Source organism: Varanus komodoensis, unplaced genomic scaffold, assembly GCF_004798865.1.
Source record: "Varanus komodoensis strain SLA01 unplaced genomic scaffold, ASM479886v1 scaffold1, whole genome shotgun sequence".
Lineage (NCBI taxonomy): Eukaryota > Metazoa > Chordata > Lepidosauria > Squamata > Varanidae > Varanus > Varanus komodoensis.
In genome coordinates this window covers 92,917,308-92,943,937 of record NW_025335268.1, presented here as the reverse complement: position 1 = coordinate 92,943,937, position 26,630 = coordinate 92,917,308, and the positions used below count along the sequence as shown (strand labels likewise).

The following is a 26,630-nucleotide window of genomic DNA, read 5'->3' as shown; positions in this document are numbered from 1 at the left end:
GAAGGATAAAGACACCTCCATGCCAAGATATAAGATTGTGGTCTCACCTTAACAACACATTTGGAAATGGCTGTTTTAGAAGCAGCATATATTTGAACCAAAACATCACCTTTTGCCAAAAAAAAAAAAAAAAACTTACTTCATTGTAAAGCACTGGATTGGGTCCCTAGAAATTAAGGATGATGATGAGCAGGCGGAGGTGGTAAAAAGGCAGGATGTATGAATTTCAGGCTTAAATAAAATGCAGTGAAACAAATGTTCTGACATGGGCGATAGGAACAGCAAGTTCCTTCTCCAGACTCATTTGAATTTGCATAGAACTTACATTGGACCTTTCCTAGATTGGAAATGTTTCCTGATTCAAGCAGTGACTGCCCAGCCATTTTCACATTTCATTGTCTCACTTTCAAAATGAAGAAACGCCTCCCCACCCCACCCCCCAGACCCGCACTTTCCATTTACTTTCCATCCCTTGCCAGACATGTTTCTATTGCCAGACAACACAAAGGGCGATGTATATGCTTTCCATATGAATTACTTTCACTTTCTGCAAAGGAAAGAAGCCCCGCTAAACACTGCACTTAGGATGAAGTTGTGCATCTCATCAGCTGCAGACCAGACACTTGTCATTCTCTTGCATGCAAGCCTTGCAGAGCTGCAGCATTAAAAGGGGATGCTCAGCAGACATTGCTCAGCTCTTTTGTCTGTGCTGCAAGAGCAGATACAGCCTACTAGGAACCCAGCTAGTGCACAGTTCATGCACTTGTTCCCCTGGTTTCTTTCAGCTACTTTGTACTTCAGACTAGGTTGCTGACCAGGCCAGCCGTAAAGCAGACTGGTGCTGGGCTGCCAGAGTCTGGGCAATGTTGTGTCCTGCCTCTTCCACTGCCAGCCCAGCTGGTTCATTAAGACAAGGGACTCAGCACCTTGCATCAAAACACAAAAGGAGGACTCCTGCAGTTTGAAACACTGGAGCACTAGAAGGACCTATGTGAGGGGACCTCTGAGCTTCCAGGTATATGACAGTGGCTCCCCTCATCCCTGATAATGGGCCATGCTGTCTGGGGGTGATAAAGCTGGAGCCCAACAACAGCTGGAGAGCCACCGGTTCCCCTTCCTTGCCCTACGTGATGTCACTCTTTACGAGCACAAGATGGATTTGTCTACCTCAGTTTTGATGGGATTGTCATTCCAATCTGTTTCCACCTGAGTTTGCAATTTACGTACACGAAACCCATACAAAATTCTGTATTTTGTTCTGTGCAATTTTCTAATGCATGCACATTATTAACATGCACATTTTCCATGCAGCTTTGTGTGGACTTTCCTCGTATGTCTGTATGTAGTACATTATTTTCCCTAATATGCCTTTTTGATGTTCAGCTTTTCCAAGACAAGCTGTATCAGAAAGCTCACAAAAACGCAGATTTTCTTTTTTTGAATAGCTTGAGAGGTGGGTAAATCAATGTTTAAAAAACCTCTGAGGAAGTGAGTTTCTCATTCTTCCCACTATAAAGTCACTGGCATTGTTCATTCTTGCAGAGCAGCAACCAATGTGTGTCTTTTTCAGGCACGCACATAAGACACACACACACCCCCCCCCTACATTCACAAAAGTTATGTCCACAAGATACACCTGTGATCACTGCAGGATAAAGGTCTCTGGTAGATGAGTTTAGTATTTTATTTACTTTGAATATCTAACTTACTTTACTGGCAAAATTGGCTGGCAACAATGATAAGTCATAGCAAAGACACAATATAAAATAATATGAAAGGACGATACGGCAGGGAGAGAGAGATTTGCAGCTCACAGAACTCACTTCAGCTGGTTAGCTGCTTGCTTGCACTTCATGCTTCTTTAGCCAAAAGCCTTAGCCTGAAGCAGTGTGCCAGTGTGGGGTCACTTTCCTGGAGACACAATCACATCCACACAAGCAAGCAAAATGGAAACAAATGCTCGCCCATCAGTAATGGATTCCCCTTTGCCTTTTGCACTTGGGAGTCCTCCCTCAAATGGCTTACCAAACATCTCAAGGAAAGCTTCCTCCAGAATATTATTTTGATTTAATTAGAAATTGGTTAGAAACTATTTGGCTTCAGCAAGCCTCTAAGTGTTCTCTTCCCTACCTCCACCACACGATGTGACATTCCTTAATTTTCACGATCTGATTTCTATGAAAGGGTGTTTTGATAAGATGAAACTGAATTGCAGTGCTACAACTGGAAAATCCTACAATTTTGTAGCATCAACTGGTTTGTAAATATATAGCAATTATTATTGATGGTGCTGCCCCCATGCTCTGCAAACCAGCATTGCACAGAGTGTGGCATTCCAAAAGGAAGCTTCACAGGTTGATCTTTTGGTTCTCAGGCATGAAGCTTGATTTTATAAAATGGAGGGAGGTGCATCTTCAGGTGAATCTCCTTGTAAGGACAAGGTTTGCACCTTCTGCGGTTTCTTTTATGCAGATTCTGTATTTAAGTTCCCAGATTAAAACATCAGTAGTTTTCCAACTGTTTATTCAATTAGTCTACCATTTGCAAAGGCCGTGTATGTGCTGTACCTTTTGTTTTACGGTGTATATAAAGCAGATGGGAATCAGACCAGGGTCCTGCTATTGTATGATGCTAGAATCACAATTGAGGATGAAATAACTATTTTCCTGTTGTCACAAATATTCTAAACATAACTCTCAGTAGTTCTGAATACAAACCTTTGTAAGCAAACAAATCTTAATTGGTGTCATAAAATGAATCTGATTTGGAACCATAAACATTTATAGTGCTAACTGCATGATCCTTCCAGTATGTTTTGCTTAGAAATCTGTAGACAGTAGTACTTGATAAAGCCATGGTTTTTCTATATCTGTGTTCACTTTTTGTTGCTCCTTAAAACATCTCTTTAAGGCAAATTACTCCAGGTTCATAACAGTGTGGATTGCTACCCTCTTTATGGTTAGAGGCTCTACAACTTTTATAGCTTCATCTGAACTATCTGTCATCGACATTTGCAATAATCATGGTGCCGATGAGTGTTTAGGGATCTGGAAAATTAAGGCAGAAATTCAGATATAATTTACTTTTTTCTAGCTGTCTACATAAAATTTCCAGCTATAGCTTTGATGAGATAACATGCCTACTCGTAACTAGATCAAGACCCTGCTATTGACTATAAAGCTTCTAAAATATTTAAGTCCTCTACAGTTTGTAAAACTTAAAATTTACTTGGCAATTACTTTATTCTTGTTTCATTACATGGCCTGAGGAACCTGCAGCTCTCCAGATGTTACTGAACTCTGACTACCATTAAGCTAATGATCGGGGTGATGGGAGTTGTCCAACATCTGGAAGACCACAGGTCCCCCACTGGTTGAACGAGGCTGACAGATCCCAGAGCTCAACGTGTATAAGTCCATCATGCTCCAAATGGAAGCCAAGTTCAGCTCAACATCTCCAATCCATCATCCCCTCAGCTGTATGAACCTTCTGATAACAGGAAGCACCTGATTTTTAGAACAAATTATTTTTTGTTTCCAAAGCAAGGCAGCAGAATATACTATGTTTGTGAATGCAGAACATAATACAGAACCTGCTCTAGATACAATCCAGGGCTGTTCCTCACCCCACAAAAATAATCACTTCCAGCAATTGTATATACCACCACTTAAAAGTAATCCTAGGTTAGAATCCAAGAACTAATGCTTCACTGACTTCTTCAATGTTCATTCATCAAAACTAGTCATTTAACTGCAAACTATCAAGTAGTCTCACTAAAAGTAGTACAAGTACTGGCTTTCTGGGCTTACTTATGAACTACAATACAGTGCTAACTTCATGCAATTAGCCAGTGGATGTCATTTATTTATTCATTTATTTATTGCTATGGAAGGATAAAGTGTAATTTAACTGCACACTTTCTGCTACTCTCATGTAGGACAAATGTAATACCAAAACAAGTAAATGGAATGCCTTAAGAGTAACAAGTTACACTGATAATACACTGAGATCAGGTGTTTGGCACAAGATATGTCAGTAGAACTGAAAAGTCAGATAACCCATGATTATTCTCAGCAGGGACTGTTGGGTGATAAAACAAGATCTGCCATTCGGCTTCTGGGGAAGCCCATGATAAAACTTCCATTATTTTTAAAGTGATTGCATTGCACTCTTAGAGCAACTAGGGTACACTGAGCTCTCCAGCATTCTCTTGTTCCTGGATGGAGAACACACACATAAACACAGTAATCCTGCCACCAAGGCCCTGGTCTTCCTTATCTCCAGAAAAGGGTAAAAAGCAGTGTCTAGAACATTGCAATCACGAGTTACTATGGTAGCTCTTCCAAAGGCATTTGATCACCTCAGTGTTCCCGCAGGTTGGAAACAAAATGAATCTGTAACACCGTCATAGCTTTCACTTGTAAACATTACAGTATTATGATGCTTGGCATTTTGCTTCTCCAGTACAGTGTTACGTAAATACATTTTGCAGTGTTTCACACTTATAAGAAGTGCTGCATTCAGTAGGTCACATCAGTGACCCACCTAGCTCAGCATTTTTCTGAAGGCAATGGTTAGATGCTATAGACAAGTTCTCAAGCAGAATATGCCCGCACGATCGCTAATCGTCAGCATCTTTCTATCACATGGGTGCTGTGGAAAGCATTCTAGAGAGGGTTGCATCTCAGAATTGTACAGCTGACCCCCATGGCTCAGTCTCTTGGGAAGTGGAAGCCAGTTGCAGTCCTTGAGAGAAATGGAAGTACTCCATCCACTCACATAGCAATGCAGAAAGTACCAGCCTCGCATAAGGATACCCTTGTTCAGGAATAGGAAGCTTTTTTTATACATTGCGTTGGTGCATGCTATCCTTCAATCACAGCTCATATGTCCACCAACTATATAAACTAGGAGAGAGATCTATGATAGCAGCTCTACATTTACAACTGATCATCAATATGCTGCAAGTAAACAAAAGTATATTCTCTAATATTCTCTTCTTACTTCACATTTACTGCTAACTCTTTCTACGGTAAATAACCCTTACTTGGGATTAACACTCGGCAGGTTATTGCACTAGTTATATATTTTTACAACCAGAGGCAAACATCAATACCACAAACTGCTTTGTGGCTCTTTATAGTCTCACATATATTTCAACCACTTACATAAAATAGTGCATAAATGCCAGCACTTCCCAAATCAAGGTATAAATTCCCAAACTTAAATTGACCTCCTACAGTCCACTGTGGTCTTTCCATAATGGAAATATTATTGTAAATAAATATTATAAATAAAAATTCTACAATGAGACTCAAAAAGCTGGGGAGAAAATCAGTAGAAATTTTAAAGGGAAAAATAATCAAAGCCTAACAAACAGCCTAAGCCCTGTGTGATTCTTTGGGCTGCTATAAAGACTTTATTTTCTCTAGTTGGGAAGAGCTGAGCAGTATAACTCACCTTGCCTCTATGACTAATACAGCCATCATATTCTAGCCTACTTAATGATAATAGATTTAAAAATAAAACCTGGTTTCCACCCTTTATAAATAAAATAAAGTTCTTACAGAGATAGCTGTGGTGGCTTCCCCTCTCCTACTCTTATACCGTATTTTGGGGGAATATCTCAGTAACGTTCTTGTGCCATGGTGCTACCTATACATTTAATATGTGGCAATTTCACCTACGTGGAGGGTGTGTAGCTTTCTGCAATGTATTGTGGAGAAGATTTTTTCTAGAGCTTGTCAAAAAAAGGAAGAATGAAAGTGTTGAAAAATTGGACTCTGTGCATTGTAAGATGCTATAGACAATAGACCACTGGCCATAAGAAGCCCCCTGCTGTGGATCAGGCCAAAGCCCAGAACTCTGTTCATGCAATTGCCATCCAGATGCCTTCCTTGGGTGCTCTCCAGCAGCTGCTATTCAGTGGCATGTTGTCTCTGTCCTTGGAAATCCCACGTAGCCATCACTAGCAGCAATAACAGAATCTGCCAAAAAATTCTCTAGTCCCCTTTTAAAACCATTTGAGCCATTCATCACCTCCATGTTTGCACCCTGCAACAATTAACTCCACAAATTAATTATGCACTGCTTGATTCTGTTGCCACTGAGTTTTCAAAATGTGTATTCAACCATTTCAATCAAGTTTTCATTTGATTTTTGTTTACTTTAATCAAAAGGTGAGCTTCTTTGAGTGTCGTTTTCTTGGTAGAAAGATGGGTACACATCAAATACATCACTCAGTGTCTTGGCCATGTCCTGTTTAGTCAGGCCTGATGTGCTCTTGCAGCTGCTACCATGAGCTTTTAAACAGCTTACATGGCACAGGCAGTCAACTCTGAATCCACCCTTATAGAACTCCAATAGAAAAGCCATAATATATAACCAATATGGATTGTAAGACACTGCAAAGGGATCTCTCCAAGCTGCAAGAATGGGCATCAAAATGGCAAATGCAGTTCAGTGTGAGCAAATGTAAAATAATGCATGTTGGGGTCAAAAATCCTCACTTCAAATATAGGCTGGTGTGATCTGAACTAGCTGGAGCCTTCAGGAAAAGGCTCTTGGGCTGTAGGTGACCAGTTTGATGAAAATGTTAGTCCAGTCCACAGTGCCATTTTTAGCACAGTTAGGAAGAGAATATAGAACTACCAAGACTGTACTCCTTTTATACAGATTCTTGGTGCAGTTCTGCTTGCCACACCTAAAAGAAGGACATTATGGAGTTATAAAAAATGCAGAGAAGGACAAGTAAAATGATCGGCTGGTGTTAACACCCCTGTGAGGAGCAGCTACAATAACTAGGGCTGCTTAGCTTAGATAAAAGGCAAGTTAGGGGAGATAACGATAGAGATGTTTAACATTACGCATAGTTTGGAGAGAGTGGAAGAGCAGGCATATTTCTCCTTCTTTCAGAATAGTAGAGCTTGGGGTCATCCCACAAAGCTGATTAGTGGGAGGGTTAGGACAGGTGAAAGAAAGTACTTCTTCACACAATGCAAAGTTGAACTGCGGAATACTCTGGAAGTGGTGATGGCCACCAATGTTGATGGCTTTGAAGGGGGGGGGTAGCAGATTCATGGAGGAGGAGATGGCTACTAGTCTTGCTGGCTAAGTGCCAGTTCCATAACCAGAGCTGGACTTCATGCATACACCAGTTGCTGATGAGCCCAGACAGGAGGTGCTCTCACACCCATCCTGCTTTAGGGTGCCCGAGTACAGCTAGTTTTCTACCGTGTGAATGAAGTGCTGATGGGTCACTGGTCTGGTCCAGCATGGCTTTTTAATGTTATGTTGCTATGTTTTTATGATAAAAAGGTATTTACACTCTTTTGCTTCTGTCCAGTGATGGCAGTCTGTGCACAGCATTAGGTTTTCCCATGCGGATCTTCCCCACTGGATGGAAAGGCATTGTGGGAGGGGAGTCCTTTCCATTCACCTTGGAGAAATCCACAACAATCTGACAGCAGTGATTTGTTGGATGGTGCACCAGGACTTGATAAAAATAGGAAATGTGTAGGAACCCACAAACCTTTACAGTTTTCTTCCGTCTGGTAATAGTACTATGTACTGTGAGTCTTAGAAGGATACAAAAGCCTATTGAAGAAGCTTTGAGAGAAGACCACAGACCTGCTCACCCTGGCCAACAGGTGATTGAGACAACAGGGTGCAACACAGAGCAGAAAGCTTCCTGGCTACGCATCAGGAGTTACCACTGCTCTTGGTATTCTGTCAGGTTTATTGTCACATATTTACAACTACTGTCGAAAATAAGACAGTTTCACTGCTCACATCTGAGGTTTCCCTTGACCTTTGTTAGAATTCAGAACACAAGAAGAAAACTTCCTAGAGGCAAGATTCAGGTTTGTCTGTTGTGTTGCCCTCTGCATCTTCCTCCATAGCTGTCAATTGTCAAAACCAGAGTTGGTCAAAAAACCTTCAGAGCTGCAAATCTTACTCCTGCTCATAGCAAAACCATTTTCCTATTAGCAACAGTTTGTTTGTGGATTTGTTCCCCCCCCCCCCCCATGAGGCTCTCTCAATCTTTCCTTAATTGTAGGCCTCTGTTGGTATTTCTGCTCTGCATTTTCCACCATTTCCCATCCCTGTAATCCTGTCTTTGTGACATCAGAATAGCAATTGTTTGTGACATCACAATGAAGGGATTACTGAGATTAATTGTGAAGGGGAGGTTAGAACTGGAAAGGAAGGAACAGGAACAGAGACCTGCTTTTTTTATGGAAGTTACCTTGCTGCTTGCACCTTCCTTAATGGAAGGAAATCTATTTAAAAAAGTGTTACAAGATCCCCAGTGTCCCATGTGCTCCCTTTGAGTGATAGCTGAAGATGTGAAGAGACTGTATAATGAAGCATTTCAAATCTTATCAATGTTATCAAGTTATCATTTTGTGGTTCTGAAAGTGCAAAGCTGACAATCACACTCAGTTTAGGGTTAGGGTTGGAGTGCTTTGAGACTTCCTCCCAGACGTGGAGCCTCATGATTTTTTCCTTGGTGATTTCGAGGAGGGCAAAACCAAAGGCAGGCTTTGAGGGTCATTTAGAAAGCCCTACAGCCATGCAACACACAATAATTCCCATTTTTATCACTGCTCACAGCTGTCAAAAAAGCTTTGAAATATGCTAGTTATGAGTACCTTTTTTCTATCCAGGTTTTAAAGCTATATTAAAGCTTCATCATTTGGCTTCCGATGGTAGGATAGTATTTTAATTTAAAAATGGGGGGGGGGAAGTCTGGGGGAAATATTTGACCACCCCTGGATCTCAGATGTAAGTCTGCGAGGCCCATATCTGCCCCCTTCCGCCAGCCTTTACCCATCGCTGCATCTTCAGCCAGAGAAAAACAGCACCTGTTGAATTTCTGCCAACTACGCCGTTGTTTCAAGAAATTAGCAAGCGGCGGGGCAGCCCCATAAGGCTAAAGAGAACCTGCAGACTTCGCGTTCTCTTGAAAGCAAACTCCCACCCTCGTGATTTAGCAACGTCGGTATCTTTTACTCCGCGGGGACGGGCAAGGCGAGCACGAGCGAACGAGCCAGCGAGAGCGAGAAACGTCAGTTCTGAGCACGATGAGCGCCGTGCTCCTGAACTTGAGCGGCCCCGCTCTTTGCGCCTCGCCATTGGCAGGCTTCGGGTAAGCGAAAGAGGAAGTGAAGAAGTCCAGAAAGGAGCCGCGGCAAGAAAGCACGCATCCACGGCAAAATCCTCTGCGGGCGGGCGCGTGCAACTCGGGAGCCTCCAGAAGTGCAGGCTTTGCGGCGTGCCCGTGTGCGCGGCTGCCGCTCTCCCTTTCTCCAGTGTGCGCCTGGAGCGGGGAACCGAGCAAGAGGAGGCGTCGGCGGCGGAGGCGGCGCTGTGCATGCTGGGCTCGGATCATGGTGGGGCTTGGCAGTAGGAAGCCAGGCAGGAAGGACTTGAACTAGCGTGCGGCGGCGGCGAGCCCCGCACGAGCCCCGGGAGCGTCGCAGCCGCAGCCGCTGCCGCCGCCGCCGCCGCCGCGGCGGCGTGCAGGGAGCGCCCGGCCGCCTGCAGGGACTGGAGCCGGGGCAAAGGAAGAGGCGAAGTCCCGCGGGCAGAGGCGGGACGGGGCTGTAGGGGAGGCAGAACTGGGGAGGGGGGCGTTTGGGACCGGGCTCTGCATGGCCCCCCCTCCCCAGCGGCTGCTCCTCGCCTCCCCCTTTTGCGGATCTTTCTGAGGAGAAGAAAGGAGGGGAGGAGGAGGAAGGGGGAAGGGACAGGGAATCCCCCTCCCCGCGCTCTTCGCGAGAAGGAGACTCGGCTTCTTTTTGTTTTTGGCTTGTTTGGAGGCGGCTGAGCAGGAAAAGGGGAGCAGAAGACCTCGGCGCCGTCAGCCGCCGCCGCCGCCGCTCCCCCACCCCTTGCTGGGAGATGGTGCCATATGAAGCGCGTTGGAAGGACCATGGTTGAAAGGAACAGCAAGTTCCTGCTGATCGTGGCGGGCTCGGTGTGCTTCATGCTCATCCTATACCAGTATGTGGGGCCGGGGCTGAGCCTGGGCTCGCCGAGCGTGCGCTCGTACCAGGACGAGCTGGACCTCTTCCCCACGCCGGACCCACATTACGTGAAGAAGTACTACTTCCCCGTGCGGGAGCTGGAGCGCCGGCTCGCCTTCGACATGAAGGGCGACGACGTGATCGTCTTCCTGCACATCCAAAAAACGGGCGGCACCACCTTCGGCCGCCACCTGGTGCAGAACGTGCGCCTCGAGGTGCCCTGCGACTGCCGGCCCGGCCAGAAGAAGTGCACCTGCTACCGCCCCAACCGCCGGGAGACCTGGCTCTTCTCGCGCTTCTCCACGGGCTGGAGCTGTGGGCTGCACGCCGACTGGACCGAGCTCACCAACTGCGTGCCCGGCGTGCTGGACAAGCGGGAGAGCGCCGCCGCCAAGCCGCCCAGGTGAGGCGACAAAGGAGGGACGCGCGCCGATGGCTCCCCCGCTCCCTTCTCCCCACCCCACCCCACCCCACCCACCCGCGCGCGGCTAATTATCGTTTGTGCACAGGTGCTTCCTTCCCCCTGTTCTGTCCCCACAATGGCCCTGTCAGGTAGGGTAGCCTAAGCGATCGCGATTGACCCCAGGTGAGCTTCCCGTCTTGGTATGTTTTCTGTACCTGCCTGCGTCATACTTGGATCTCCTGGCTGATTCTCCTTGTCAGTCACTGACTCAGAGCTTGGAACCCGGCCTTTCCCACAGACTGCTTACGCCATTCTCTGTTCAGAGAGTGGGGGACAGTTCACACATGCTTGGCTCTTCTGCGTTCTCCTTGCCCTGGACTTTTCCTTACTGCTGCATTGACTGCATTGCTGCTCCACTTCAGGAGGCTTTTGAAATAGAGTTGCAAGTTGGGTGCATGGGGTGTGATTGCTTTACCACCTGCCAGAATCCACTGGTGTGTTCATTCTGTCGGTATCCTTAACACACCAACTTTGTCCTGCACGTGTGTTCAGATCCCTTCATCACTAGGCTTCTCGTTCGTGCCCTTTGACGGCTGCACAATACACAGACATTCAGCAGGTCATGTATACATCACTGCATGCTGATGCTTGGGTTGGGGACAGAAGGGAGACAACACTGCACCTGGGGAATTTCTGTCTGTTGTGCAGCTGCTAAGTTTCTGACAGGAGTCCAGAGAAGGAATGGTGTCACCCCTAACCACAGCAGTCTATCTTCATACTGTTCTTACTTGAACCTGTTTTGTGCTCCAGCGTACTTTACAATACACATCTCCCTTTATGCCGCAATCTAATACTGGTCTTGCCCTTTTTTATGCTTTCCAGAGTTTGCCTTCTCTAAAGACTTTAATTAGACCTTGAACTGAGTCCCATAACCCATAAATGCTGCCTGCTAGATCTCCTGCCTCCTCTTTTCCTGTTTCCAGGCTAGCTTTACAGAAAAGGACTTCTGCGTAAGTGCAGAGTCCCATTCCCTCCTCTTATCACAGCCAATCTCCACGCATCTGGGAATTTGGGTCCAACTGCATGCATAGTTTTTGGGCAAACCTGAAGCACTGCTGCCCTTCACATTCCCTTTGGTAGGTAGCTCACCCTGTCGAATGCTACGTATGGGGTTTGCATCCTGTCAGCCACAGACCTTCCTCTTGCTCTGCCACCCGTGCCTCACAATCCTGACTCCAAGTTGCTCTTATCCCCTGTGCTGCAATCCACATTTCAGAGGCACAGTGCAACCAGGATGACACTGTAGCCTTGTACTCTGAGCAGGGTTCCCTCTGCTAGGTACCTTTGACAGAGGCTGCACTTTGGCCTCACTTTCATGCCCTTCTGTGCATTGTCTTTGTTGACACTGGATCCTACTTGATAGATTGGATCCTTCCTCTCCCCTAATTTGATTTTCCATCCAGTCTACGGCATGCCTTATTTAAGGAATGCACAGTATTCTTTCCTACATGCCCTTGTCCTGCAGTTGTAGCCATGCCTTTAAATACAGCAACTTTTCTTTTAGATTCTTGTTTTTCAACCTTCCCCTTCCTCATACCATGCTGACATTACCACTTGATTAGTGCATGTCCCCCATCCCTCCTCCTTAGGTGACAGAATTTTACCTTGTTGCAACATGTTTTTCATTCTTGACCTGGTTGTGTGCCCCTTGGCCCAAACGTGTGCTTGCATCCAGTCCCTTCATGCTGCAAGCACACACATTCTGGTTTGCTTGTGAATGCCATTTCACTTACCCGAATTGGTGCAGTTATAAAAGAGACAGCCATTCCTCACCCATTTGGAAACCAGGGAAATTATCCTCAGGCATGCTTCCCAGCACACTTGCCTCCTCTGTCTTGCTTCCAGGTCTTATATCCTAACTTTAAGAGAAAAGTGGCCCTTTTGTGTCTGTGTATTCCTTGGTCTTTCCTGTCAGTTAGGTCAGTCCTCAGGACTGTTGTATTTCTTGATATCATCAGAAATGCTCCTAATACCTTTCTTCCTAATTTCTATACCTTGGAGTGGTATTCAGTGAGCTATTGTTCAGTCCATGTCCTACCTAAGGTCTTTAAATCATTCATCATTGCTCCCCTTTAGAGCCTTTTGTTCCAAAGTTTAGCTCTCATAGCGCCACAGGATTTTATGTTCACATTTATTAATGCCATGTGCTGTGCATGTATATTGTTAATATCCTTTTATAATCCTTCCAGTCAGCCTTGGGAGACAGAGCAGGGGTCTATTTTTCTTATCTCTGCCGGTATGCTGATTTCTCTCTCTCTTTGACCTCTTTCATTTAGACTTCAGCATGCAGTGCTGCATGCAGTTATTAATTAAATTTATTGATTCTTCTGTTGTTGCTATCTTTTCAACCCATCTTGGTGAATATCAGCATTAATCACTCTAAGGTTGTCCTATGCTTTGTTGTTTATGGAGGCTGACTCAAGAGTATCAAACTAGGGAACTTACCCGAAGTCTCCCCAGGTTTCCTTTTTATAAAAACAGACATGCACAAACATTTGCAAAAACTGTCCTTCATGTTGACTGTATTAAATTTAAGTGTAATATAGGAAAATATCTCATATATGTGCTGGCTGCTCATATTATTGGGGCTTTTGTCTTACAGAGAAAAACAATTAAACGTTGACTCCTAGCTAGAAAATCATTAACCTTGCCTAAGGACCAGTGTGTGGATCTAGCACCATGTCTTCTTCCCTTGAATAAAATTGACATGTGGATCTTGGAATGGTTTTCTTTTTTATTGGAGCAGGGAAAAATTGGGGCAGCAAGAACATAGAGTAAGGTTTTTTTATGTGTTTGCTGGGTTAGCAAAGACCACTAAATTATGTGCTTTGGCTAAGTAATCCTAGAGGCTTCAGAAATGCTTTGTCAGGCTGTGCTTATGATGACCCTTAAAGCTGAAGGAATTGAGTATTGTGGCTTTACCATGAACATTGGCCTGGGGTTTCCATTTCTCTGGCATCTAATAATGTCACTGGGCAACTATTATTTTACAATCAGATCTGATTCATTTCAGTGGTGTGTATGCATTGTACCCTAAGCTAATGCATTGTAAGCAATTACGGCATAGAGGCTCCCAGTATGCTCAGTTTGGGCTTATCTTTTTTATTTGTTGCCTGATGATGCCTTGCTCAGGTTGAAGGAGGCCTTGATGTTCAGCCATGACAGGATCTGGGGTGATGTGGAGTGTCAGCGGTCTGCTGTTCATGACCTTGCCCTTTCAAAATGCAGTGTTCTGGCCACTCATTAACTCTGTACTGGGGGATGTTTTTGATAGTGATAAACATAAGCTGCTGCCTGACTCTGTAATATTGTCCTATCACATAGGCCTATTGTGCTGCGGTCCATTTCAGCATGTCCACAGAAAGATAACATTTCTCCTGCTTGTAATGAAATCTGGCTTCATAAACAAGCACAGTTTATGTAGAACCACTGGTGGAGCGAATTTCCTTTGTTGGGGATAGAGAAGGGATTCATTCTTGCATTATTTCCACTACAGTGGTGACTGTATCACTTCATTTCCCCCCTCTGAATAATGTATCTAGGGTAATGGAACAGCCTATGCTTTTCAAGTCTGGCACACATTACAGAGCCTGCTGAGAGAAGGAAAATTCATTGGGTGATACCTTTTGTTGAACCAGCATCTGTTGTTGAAATATATGCAAGACTTTGAGAGTCACTGCCCTCTTGAAATCTGGGCTTTCTGAACATTTTTATTGAAAGAGCAGCCAATAAGAATGTTACTGCACATGTACTTGGAGAATCTTCACCTGAAACCCTTACACATCATATCAGAAGGGAACTCCCATTCAGTGGCCCTTACTTCAGAATAAACATATCATAGGAGCAGGATATTAGTTGTTTAACAATGCAATATCCCATACATGTCTACCCAGATATATATCCTGTTGAGTTCAATAGGACTGCACTTTTTTCCAAGTGCAACTAGTAGGCTTACCATTTTTAATTGATGTAGCAGTCTCTTCCATTCCATGATTTGCTACTCATTAATGTCCTCTTTCAAATGATTGCATCAGAGCTGTGAGTGTATGAAAGCCATATTTTGTTCAGGGGAAAAGTGCTTGAGTTTTTCTAATGCACACTGTCAGTGTCTTACAGGCATTCTTGAAGGTCATTCAGCAGTGCTCATAAATACATACAAATCATGAGCTAGAAGATTGTTAACCGTGTAAATGGTGCTGTTTTAGCATTGCTAACTGCATTCTTGCACTACATCCTGTAACCTGTGCATAACACATGCGCTCAGGATGAAGTGACCATTCTTATTTCCCTGTTCTAAGTGGGTCTCCATACTCTCAGGACCATTTTCACAACGGCCACTTAAGCTGCTTCTTGTCTTTCCTAATGTCTCTGTAATGGCAGCATACAGCCCTCATAGTTGCATGCAATGATTTCGTAGTCTGGATGAAGTGCACAAACCTTGTTATTAGCTAAATACTCAGCTAAAATCTTTTTATGGATTACAGTGAAAAGCCCACAACTCTTCTTTGGCCCAGGCCCATCTGAAAATGGGTAGCAATGCTGGGGTGGGGGCAGGAAGAATGATTGAATCTACACTTCCTATATGATTCTTTTCCCCATAGGTCTAACATGCTAATGTCAATTTGCACGTGAATGGAACTGCCTCACAGGGGCAACAAAGCATTTTATTATATGACGTGGAAAAGAGGAAAAGGTGTTCTCAAACTCCAGTGAGATGGCAGATGGGGGCAGGGGCTGTGATAATTGTTGATTATTCAAGAAGACAAGGAATTAACATCACAGTCCTGGGCATGTCTCTTTGAAATAAGTCTCTTTGTCCAGTGGGACTTATTCCCAGGTAAGTGTGTGTAGGATTGAAGCTTAATATAGTCATCATCTTCTGCTGTATACAAGAGTAGGCCAATGCCCCATGTTTCTGGAGGGCCAAACCTGGATTGTGCAGGATATCCACCATCCTTTCTCTCTTCGTATGGCTAATTAGCAACCCTGCATGGCTGCTCTGAAGGTTTGGGGACAGCATGGCCAAGAGCTTCCTGCTACAAAAATCCCTCCTCCCAAGCAACTATTAGTTCCAGGGAGGGTTTTGCTTGGAGGCAATTGGCTGGGCATGCAGTGTCTTAAAACAGGCAGTCAGTCTGGTGTGGAAGACTTGTCACATTCTACTGCTGAAAGCCTCAGTGCTTCTCTCTTTCTATGCCATTCCTCCCACTCCCTCTGTTTCTTTGCTTCTGCCTACGAACCCAAATGCATTTTTTTTAATGAACTTCCTTCATAGGCTTACTTAATCTTGGTTTTGTGTGCACATTTGTGTGACTCTGTCACAGAAGTCGACCTGCTGTGCTTTTCATTTGAATTTCTCACTGCTTGCAAAACTGTTGGGAGCACCCCTCCAGCCATCACAGTCTAAAAATTAAAATAATAATAATAAAAACCCTGCTTTCAAGTGACTTGGCTGGTTGTTTGTTACAATAAGAGAATTGCCCACGAGAACCTGGACAGAAATAGACCTGTCTGTCTCTTTAGACTTAAATATTTGTTAAATAGCTCAATGGGATGACTTACTTCTCAAGCACTGCTGGCAAACTGTTTTTGGCCCCTTAAGTTTTTAATGGAATGACGAGGCCTAGCATTGTGGTCATTTTGTTTGCCTGCTTGTGCTATGAACTTTCACAGTTTGGAACCATTTCATTGTCTCCTGTGCAAATTTAGGATTACCACTGTGCACATGTTTGGAAGCTTTGATGGCATCATGCCAGGAGCCAGGCTGGCTTGAGATGTTCTCAGTGCACTAACTTGATGTCATGTATAAACGCTTACAGCCGATTCTGTACTATCTGCAATTTCAGAGCAGAGAGTTGGATGCAAGACTCCCCGAGTGGCAAATGTCTACCTTGTTCACATGCTCTGGTACTTGGCCTACACAAGAGCGTAGTTGGAGAAACATCTCCAATGGGCTTGTAACAATATATAGTTGCCTTATACAGAGTCACACTGGGACCATCTCAGATCTTCCAGCCTTCCCAGACTGAACCTGGAACTCTCTTCACAGAACACACGTGCTCTGCTCCAAAGCATGGGCCTTCCTCCATGCCCAGAAAAGGCTGCTTCAAGTGGGGTCGAAAAATATTTTCAAGTGCAGCATAGCTGTACAGTTCTTCCTCCATTTGCCTACCATATCATACCCTGCTAGCATCGCAATACCTGTTCTGGGGCTGTTTTAATTGTGTGTGGGTGGGTGTAATTGTTCAAATTAAGTCTCATATTCTAATTCAAACTAGGAGTAATAAACCTGTCATGCTATTGCCCCATAAGGAGTAGAAGGGCTTGGCTTTTCTGATTGAGATCATTTAAGTCCTTTGCATCCATATTCTGAGCAACTGAATACCTACACAACTATTTGCATGCTCATGTTTGTGTTGTATCCAAGGCCTGCAACAAGTCTTAAATCTATAACTGGTTATCCTTGACTTAGCTCATGCAGCAGTTCCGAATGTTGCTCATGCTTTTGAATGTTTGGACTTTGTTACTCATAGTTGGAACGTCTTTTCAAAGCTAACTTCTGGTTTTCACAGAAGGCTGCAATCCTGCATACATTCACCTGAGACTAAGCCCCATTGATCACAGTGGGACTTACTTCTTAGTAGGCACATATAAGATTGCACTGTAAGATGCTGGATTCACTAAATGACCCCTTCTTTATGTCCACTTGCATTAGACAAAGTCTAACAGCATCACTCTGTAAATGAAATGCTTGAGTGAGTTTTTGACACAGAGCTCCTAGGCAAACAGTAAAGTCAAATAAATATGCCCTCTTAGGCTGCTATCAGCGCACATCAGGCTCCGAGTAACACAATGGGACTTACTCTGAATAAACATTTCCCTGTTAAGAGTCTTCTCTCTCTTAGTCTGTAAGAGCCGTTAAGAACACTTCCAGTAAAAGAGAGGTAATATAGAAGAACACTTTGTAAGGATGAAATAATCAGGGTCTTAATCATCTCCTGTGCTGAAAATGTTTCACCATGTGATTAGGGCTGATACACCACGTCCAGCTCCTGCATGAGGTGCAGAACCAAATGGGGGCGCTCACATTTGAAAACAGCGCACTGTGTGAATAACTTATTGTGGTGCCATCAATTTTAGACCAGTCTCAAGAGTCTAGACTTAGGTTTAGGAACCGCCTGGCAAGCTGTTTTCCAAACGTTATGCCCACCATTTGGCATTCTGTCATGCCAACATACTGTCTGTAGTGCTTCTTTCAAATGAGGGCTTTAATGTATACTGCATGTCATGCAAAGAGCCGCTTTTCCCAATATGGCACATACATGTTAGACTGGAACTCACACCATTCAAGAAACTCATGGTAGGCAGTGGACACTCAGTCTGGGAATAAAGAGAATTGCACAACGGATCTGAAGGTCATCGAACTGGGAAAGCCTGATATCAACTGTTGGACTTCGATCAGGAAAATCTGATTTTAGTATTTCACCCAGCCATGACATCTCTGAGACCAGTTATACCTTTCCCTGCCTGATTTGCGTCACAGAGTTCCTGTGAACACTTTGGGGAATGCCCTGAGCTTCTGTGAGAAAGGGTGGGCCGAATAGTGTGAGACCAAACCAATCCCTTAGTATCAACTTCTGTTTTTCCACTTCCAGGAGAGGGTAAGTTCTTCAGCATTCCTGCTGCTAAAGAAGGCAGTGGTTCCATTCTTTGAATATTTGGTGGTTCTGCTCTGATGAGCTGGCATGTGATATGCAGGCCTGGACAGTCCTGTATAGACCTATATTTTTGTTTATTACATTTATCCCTCTGGAAGGGGTTTGGGCAGAAAGCATGGATTTCCTCCCTTGTTTTAGCCTTACAGCCCAAGGGACTAGGTGTCCATAACAGCCTTCAGAAGGTGGTTAGGCTAAGAGAAGGCATCTGGTTCAGGGTTACCCAGTGAGCTTCTTGCCTGAGCATGGATTTAAACTTGGGTCTCCTTAAATAGATGCTCTAAGCCAGCAATGGGGGAAGCCATGCTCTTCCAGCTGTTTTTAGACTCCCAAATCCTATCAGACCCAGCTAGCAAAGGTAGCGGCCGGAAATAGAGTTGCAGTCCCAACTGTGTCTGCTTGATCACATGCTCCCCACTTCTGGTTTAACCACCACATCGCATTACTTCTTATCTTCTTCACTCTTTGCAAGCACTGCTTGTCATCTCCATCTGCACCACACTTGTTACTCTCTGGGTATCCTGTTCCTACTGATAGCATTGGGGTGGTGGATTGAGAAGCCCCTGGTGCATGTGATTGTGGTGGACCTTTACAATGGACATGACTCCAGTGTAGCTGTTGCTAGGCAAAGCATGAAAGGGAACAAACGGATAGCTCAGTTTACATTTGGAAAATCCCTTGCTTCCTTAAACAAAATAGTTGCAGCCTCAGGAGTCAGGATTGCAGAACTGCAGGCCCAGGGCCAAATGTGGCCAGCTGGCCCCTTGTCCCTCCCCTCACCATATTAATTATTTGGTACTTTCCTGGCTTCTGTACAGTTTTTCTCCATTCTCTAAGGTTGAAATGCCTTTCCTAAGACTTTCTTCCTGGCAGTAACAGCCCTGAGCTGAATCAATATGCTGGAGTTTTGGAGAGGTTTTTTCGCCCCACCCCTTTTGCCTTCAGTCCTGCCTGTCTCTTCACCTCGACCTCTGAACAGTTGTGCAAAATAGAATTTGGCCCTGAAGCCAAAAGCACTTCCTCACCTCTGCCCTAGTTCTTGCTGAATGTTCTGTTTTTTCAGACTTCTTGGTGAAAGTTTGGTTTTCTCAGACTTGCAAGTCTGAAGGTTGCAAATTGTATAAGTCTGATAAAAAAGTTTTTTTCACACACATGGATGCTGTTGGCTGTGAGCCTTTTATCTCCAGAAGTGGCTATTTTCCAGCGGCAATTTAGGATGGGTGTTCTTGTTGTTTTTGAGGGAGAAAACCAGCTGTCTTTGTTTTCAGTTCTCACAATGGTTTTAACTGTGGAGGCAACTTCTTCCAGTGATATTTCGGGTGGCAGGGAGGGCATATTTCAACTGGACACTCCAAAATCAGCTGAAGAGAGCAACTGAAGCATGGCAGATTGGAAGGAAGGCTGCTCATTTCTGCAAGTTCTTTTTGTTCTGGAACTAGTGTTGCTTATCAATAAAATGGATACAACCTAGCAGAATCAAAACAAACCCCCAAACACTTTTTCTGTCCCATTGATTTTCAATAATTTCATGCATGTGCTTAATTCTTCCATTGAAGTCAATGGGATACTTAAGGCACAATCCTATGTTTATTTAGACAGAGAAGAACCTGGGGCATACTGGGAGTTGTAGGCCTCTTCTCTGTCCAAAGGTCCAAAGGCACATAGGACTGCATTCTTAAAGTACTTAACTCTGGCTGGATAAAGTCTGCTTTATTTTCTATTCCTGTGGGAATTGAAACAGTGAAATTATAGGTGCAGTATCCAGTTATTTTCACTCTAAGGCAACAGCTTTAGTGTAATTACAAGTTAATTTCTTTCGTCCTTTCCCGGAAAAAACTGGAATGGACAGTTAAGGCAGCCTTCCCAGAGTGGTTCCCTCCACACGTGTTGGAGTGCAGTTCTCTATATTCCCAGCCAGCATGGAAAACCCTGCATGGTGATGCTGAGAATCGCCATCCCACATGCATGGAGGGTACTCCCTTGCTATAGGCTGCAGGGAGGACCAGACTCGTTTGCCTGAAACAATCCTTTTGCCAAATAGTGGTATGATGCCACTTTTGCAAATGATGCAAAAATATGTGCATTGTCCTCTGAAGCCGGTCAGCTTGTGAATGCTGCCCATACTATAGAGGTGGCACAGGGAATCTGCAGCCTGGGGCAGTTTTTTGCCACATTTGGCATTTGGCACTCTGTCAAATTTCATCACCTCTCCCAGCTGCAGCTGCTTGGGCACTGTGGAGCATTCTTGCTCACCGTACTGTGCCTCTGGCAACAGTGCTCCTTTGCCTCCATTGTGCAACATGCACAAGAGACGGCTCACGTGGCACAGAGAAGGAAAAATCTGCACAGACTCCATGCACTCCGCCCATGATTTGTTCTCGTGCAACCTACCATTGGTTGTGTGTGTGTCAACAGCTTTTGTAGAAAAAGAAGTTTCCTATCCCTTGTGTACATTAAAAAAGAAGGGGTTAACTTTTAGATAGCATGTACATTCTAGTTAATACTGCATTTTTTTAAAAAATAGATGCTGATTAAGCATCTCTTCTGAAACCAGCCTTGTTCTGCCTATATCGCAATATTCATGTTTGTGGGCAAAACAGCAGGTCTCGTGAATTTTTGCTGGTGGAGGATGCAATACCAAGTTCCTTAAAGTAAAATCCTGTGTGAAGGTCAACATCTGCTGAAAGCAAACATCATTTTGAAAGTAATGCTGCAAGGGTAATGCAATTCTTGTTTCTCAGAAATAGAATCTCTCTTTATAAGAGTCTGGTTTGCTTATTCATGTAGCAAAGTGGCTCAGAAACTAAGTTCAGAATCAGGAGGACCCCAGCCTGAATTTCGCCTCTGCTGTGAACTCCTTAGGTGGTATCAGGCAGGCCACTGTGTATTGGCCTCAGTTGCTTCCCACCTGCAATATGGGGATAATAACACTGACATATCCTACAAGTTCACTGTAAAGCTGGCAACTAAAAATGCACGTGCAGTGCTTTGAATGCTTAGAAGCACTACACAAATATTGTTGTTAATATTATGATTATTAGCTCATGAGCATATAAGTATAACAAGGAGCTTCATTGTGTACTTGGGTGCTTACTTTAAAATACATCACTTTTGCCTTTGGACACCTGCTTCCTTATATCATAATCTAAGAAATGCTCAAATCCCTGTTCCCTGGAGGGTTTCTGATTAGGTCTAACTACCCGAGATGTTTCTTCTTCCTCGAAATGGGATGTGGGGCTCTTGTCTTGATCTAATTGAAAGGTGATTTGCTTTTCAACTATGCTGCTCAAAGCATTCCACAGAGCTGTTGCTGGGTAAGTATTACCTTTGGGACTTATTGAGCAGTACCAAGTAACCTTAAGGGAATTTTGATCAGAGCAATGTACAGGAAGGCCTCAAATTGTGGATGGAGGAGACAAGCAGCTTTTCAATATGTTCCTTTCAAAGGCAGTTCATTCTCAAACATCGGCAGAGATGGGGGAGTAAATGAGGGTCTTCATGTCTAGGCTCATGCGATGGGGCGGCATATAAGTTGTCTAAATAAATAAAAATAAATCTCTCACCACCTAGATCTAAGTTACTTGATCATACTTTTCTTTTAATCACAGCCATTTAATTTCTGCCTTAATAGTCATTGACTTTACGCAGGTGGTATCTGAAATGCATCTAAATGTACTTTGCTTTGTTTTATTTTGCATCAGCTCAGAAGCCTTTTTAGAGAAACAATTCTTGGCAATTGCCTGTCATCTTTAAGAAGAAAACGGTGATTTGCAATTAGTGATTTTTATGATGGTGCCACATCTTGTTACATAACTGGCTTATGAACCAGTGATTCTTTGATTATGCTGTGCCACAGATTATATATCACTGGTATTTTTTTTTCTCAGCACATTTCGATATTTACAAAATCTTTTTTTCTTCAGTTTTTTAACAGGACAAATGTGAAATAAACTCTTTGAATAGTCTTTGCCATTTTTGAATCCCTCTTGAAGTTGGAAGTTATGTAGATTTCATAGTATTCCATGAAACAGTCTACAAGTATGCTTAGAGGCAGGACTGAGGCAAGCACTTTTAGACCATTCTCAAGAGCAAACTAAATTGTTGTGCTTTTCTTAAAACCAGAAATAAGCCCAACCTTTGAAAATTGCACTCCATGGTAACATCTCAAATTCCACCCGGAAAACTCACAGGCAAGGTCCTTTTGTTTTGATGCCTGGCCACTTTGTCTTAAGCTGTTACATAGGATGGGCTCTGATGGAAGTTTTTGAGAATCTGCTTCCAATGTTCCATCTACATAGCATCACAAATGGAAAAAGAGTGCACATCTTAATGTCTTCGTTTCCGCCTCCAGGAGCTTCTGCTTCCCACATCTATCATCAACCACCCTGCTCCAGTCCAACCTTGTAAATATAGAACTGAAAGGTGTGTGTTTAAAATAAGTGTGTGGGCCTTTCTCCACTTAAGTAATGCTCGCTGTTAGCATATCAATAAGGGCATTGTAAGCATAGGAGTGGGTTGGGGAGGCAGATCAATGTTGCATTGCTGAGACAAGTTGCAGGACATTGCTGACTCATCAGTTCCTGACTGCTTTTGCTTCCCCTAATGGAGACACTGGATGGACTAGGAACAGAAGCATTAAAGTGTAATCATAATCAGTCAACAATTCCTTCTGCTAGCATACTTTTAAATTGGAAAACACAGGATTAATCTTGTGCCTTTCCCCTCTATTTTCCTGCCTTTTAAAGCTCCCCTTAAATAGGTTTCTCGAAAGCAAAGTAGCAGATACAAGTTGTGTTGCTGTATAAGAAGCTAGAATGAATAGCTCTACCCTGTCTAATGCTGTAGCTGTCTGTCGTAATGAATCACTGCCTCAAAGAAAATGTGTTTTGTGCCCCCTTGCCAAAAGCAAATGCATGCCCACTTCTAGAAACCTCTGGCATTTAGCAGGGTAGCCTGTGAAAGCTCATACCCTCCAACTAAACCAATTACTCGGTCAGTGTTGGCACATTATTCCCAGTCGCTCAGAGTGACATTGACAGTGACTTGAGTGTTAGTTTCATAGCCCGCTTGCCAGGGCTTCCTATTTACAGGGATGAATGGCCCTGATAAGCACAGTGAGGTGCATTTCCTGCAGTTCGAGCCATGCACTGGCCACCCGGGCTTTGTTTTTCCATTGTGCTGATGGATAGATGAGAAATCATGCTTGCAAGGCCAGTAACCTGCATGCCTCTCACAAAGACCTGCACTTGATAGTAAACAAAAGCAGCATGTTGCACATAGCAAGGGAGAGAGCAGGCTCAGCAACACCAGGATGGGCAGCTTTTGTTTTCCATAACATCACGGGCTAGAGAGGCCGTTTAGGCCATTGTGTCCATACCTTCTCCATACAGGAATCCAGAAGTGTTCCCAACAGAGAGCTGTTCAGTCTCTGCTTGAGTGCCTCTAGTGTTGGAGAGACTACCATCTTCCTAGACAGGTGGTTCCATGACACTGACTGTTCCGACCATTAAAAAGTTTTTCCTGATGTTCAGCCAAAATCTGCTTTATTCAGCATAAACACAAAATCTCATGTCCTAAAGGTTTAGATGATAGGGAACAGGTATAGCCCCTTTCTGTGTGGCAACACTTTTTTCAGTGTAAAAAAAGTGCTATCATAGCCAACCCCTACCCCATCAGTTTTTGCTTCTAAGGACTAAATATACCCAGTTTATTCAAGCATTACTTGCAGGACTTAGTTTCTACTTCTCTGATCATCTTTGTTGTCTTTCTGTGAACTTATTCCATTTCATCCAGTCTAAAGTGTGGTGTCCAGAATCACATATACTCTCTGAGATGACACCTGAACAGCACAGAGTATGGTGTACGAAACTATCAGTTCCTGTGATTGTGAAATTGAATGTCTGTTGATGGTAACCAAAAATTTGCATCTGCCTTTTTTGCTGCCATATAGACTGCAACTCCAAGCTCTTTTCCACACATACTGTTGCTAAGTCAGGTATCCCCCATCTTAGATTTGTGCTTTTGATTTCTTTGCCCTAAATTTCTTTGCATGTGACTCCACTGGTAGAGAGAATTTCCAGAATCCTGTAAAAGAATCTTGTTCAGCTGTCAACTGCATATTCCTCAATTAGGTTTCTACAGTGTCACATTCTGACTCTGTGAAATTATTTGTGCTGTTGAAGCTGACAGCTCTTTTCTTTTTAACTGAGCACAGTTTTTGGGTGGTTGTTGTAAAAGAGAGAGGGACCTGGCAACTTTCTCCCATGATTCTTCTTGGAAATATGTCACTGACTGACTGAAGGCTGCATTCTCAAAGCAGCTTACAAACATTTGTTTTATGGTGAGCAAAATTCATATCTCCAGGAGTTCTGGTGCGGAGTGCTGTAGCCCTTTCCAGCCCATCACTTGGGTTCTGTCCGTCTCATGGGATTGCCAATTGCCCCACATAAACATTTGTGCCCCAGATGCATTTTGTAGGATGGACAAGCGCTTGTAGAATCAGAAAGGCAGAACTGCTGCACAACTGCTGCACAAATTGATAAGAGTAACTTAAAGCTTTAACATGGTCTGCATTTATCCACTAAACTCCAGATGAATATTTTCTCCGCATCTTATAGCTCCCCCAACCCCAAACATGGCTCAACTCCACCAAGTTATTTGTATCAGTTTGTTTGGCCTTCAAACACAACTTGTTTTGTTTAGACTTTTCTTCTTTTCTGTTTTCACTTCACCAGCCTCATGCCGAGGAAAATTAGGAATGAACTTGTCCGGTTCTTTCCCACAAGGGCTTGAAGGTGTGATTTAAAAGCGCTACATAGAAGAGTATGAATTTTTTATGGAGTTCAAAGGAAATCTTAACAACTAGGCCTTTGTTTCAATTTGCATTCTGAACTAGGGTGTAAAATACTGTACTTCCTGGCTCTGTAGTTACTGTGTTGGCCATTAGTCACATTTAAGTGGATTATAAATGGAAAGAGGAAAAATAAAAGCTAATAATAAGCAGCATTTATTGCAGTAACCAGATCTGGCACTGGTTTGCATGTATCTCTGACTTAAGAAAGTTTTGTGTTTTCTACAGCGCTGCCCAAGAACCAAAGTGTTGAGCTACTATGAAGACTTGAGCATCTGAGCCTAAGCAATACTTGGTGTTTAGACTTTTTTGTCCGTGTACCTCACTTCTTAAAGAAAGGGCAGGGGTACCATACAAGACCATCTAGAGGAGATCTGTGGAAGTTGGTTCCATCATCAATGTGTCGCCAGTCCATGACATTACAGCCCACTCCCCCTTTCTAGACAGCACATTAAGGAACTTAAAGGCTCCTGCTGTCTTGTGTTAAGACAAAGACCATGGCTGTTCTGCCTCTTCAGTCTGCAAGAATCTGCCTGAGGCCATAGCATCTCTAGCCAATCACACACCCCTTTTTTGAAGCTTTGGTGCAGGGAGCATGCCAAGGAAGAACAAAGGACTGTATGCCTTTTTAGTGTTTCTATGAGCCACACTTCTGTCAGATCAGCCTTCTGAACAGTTTACCCCAAACTCCTTCTATCCCCCATCCTCCCACTTTCTTTGGTAGGAAGGAGAATGAAGATTGTTATGTTACATTTCTGAAGATGGGTGGAAAATGAATCCATCCTGTAGTGGCGGTGCATATGAACTGATGCTGCTGTAAATTAAATTACTTTTGTTGTTGTGTATCTATAAGCCAGGACTGTCTTTATGGTCTTAGAAAGGGAGTACAATCTTCTGAAGTTTCTCCACAGTGAAACTTCAGTGTAGCAGTGCTTGGAGATAGATGATGGTGCCCCTGAAACCTCCACCAAACCTTAGTGTCTCCATACTTGTTTATGATAGATAACATAGGCACCAATTATCCATTCCTCAGTTCTTCTTCTTTCCCTTTCCTAGACAGCTCTGTATTGTATTTCTACAGCCTCTGGTTTTAGAGAGAGGAGCATAATGGGGGGATATTTTATTTTTACATTTTGCAAAACCTTTGCAAGCCAGGCAGATTTTCTGATGCATGACAGAAGTTGCCTCTTGATAAGCCTAGGGCATATGTACAATTGCATTTTGCCAGTTTTGTGATTTGTGAAAGCACCCATGGGAACAGTATTAGCATGTTTCAAATGAAAATGGGTCTCCGCCTCAAAAAGCACAGATTGCCTAAAAAGCCACCAGTGCATGGATCTCTAGGCTTGGTTCAAGCTTATTTTCAATTACATTTCTCTTGTCCTTTGAAAGAGACTTACACAATATTCCCTGATCTTGTAAAATGCAAAGATGGTCACTTAAAATGGATACTGATGAAGAAATTTGGGTTGGGGAACTTTTATCTTCCTAGAAGCCAGTATCACAGTTGACTTTGAGTGAGAGAAAGAGAGAAACTGAGTGCTCTGCATCATTTTGCATGTGTGTTTAAG

General features: G+C 43.7%; 1 protein-coding gene across 1 annotated transcript in view; it reads left to right on the top strand.

The window, feature by feature from the left end:
* The first annotated feature begins 9,517 nt into the window (after positions 1–9,517).
* HS6ST1 (heparan sulfate 6-O-sulfotransferase 1) overlaps positions 9,518–26,630 on the top strand; it is a 222,180-nt gene continuing 205,067 nt past the window's right edge. Inside the window, exon 1 of the mRNA XM_044435845.1 lies at positions 9,518–10,434. Within this exon, the coding sequence (XP_044291780.1) occupies positions 9,917–10,434 (518 nt within the window). The 5' untranslated portion in view covers positions 9,518–9,916. The remainder of the gene's footprint in view (positions 10,435–26,630) is intronic.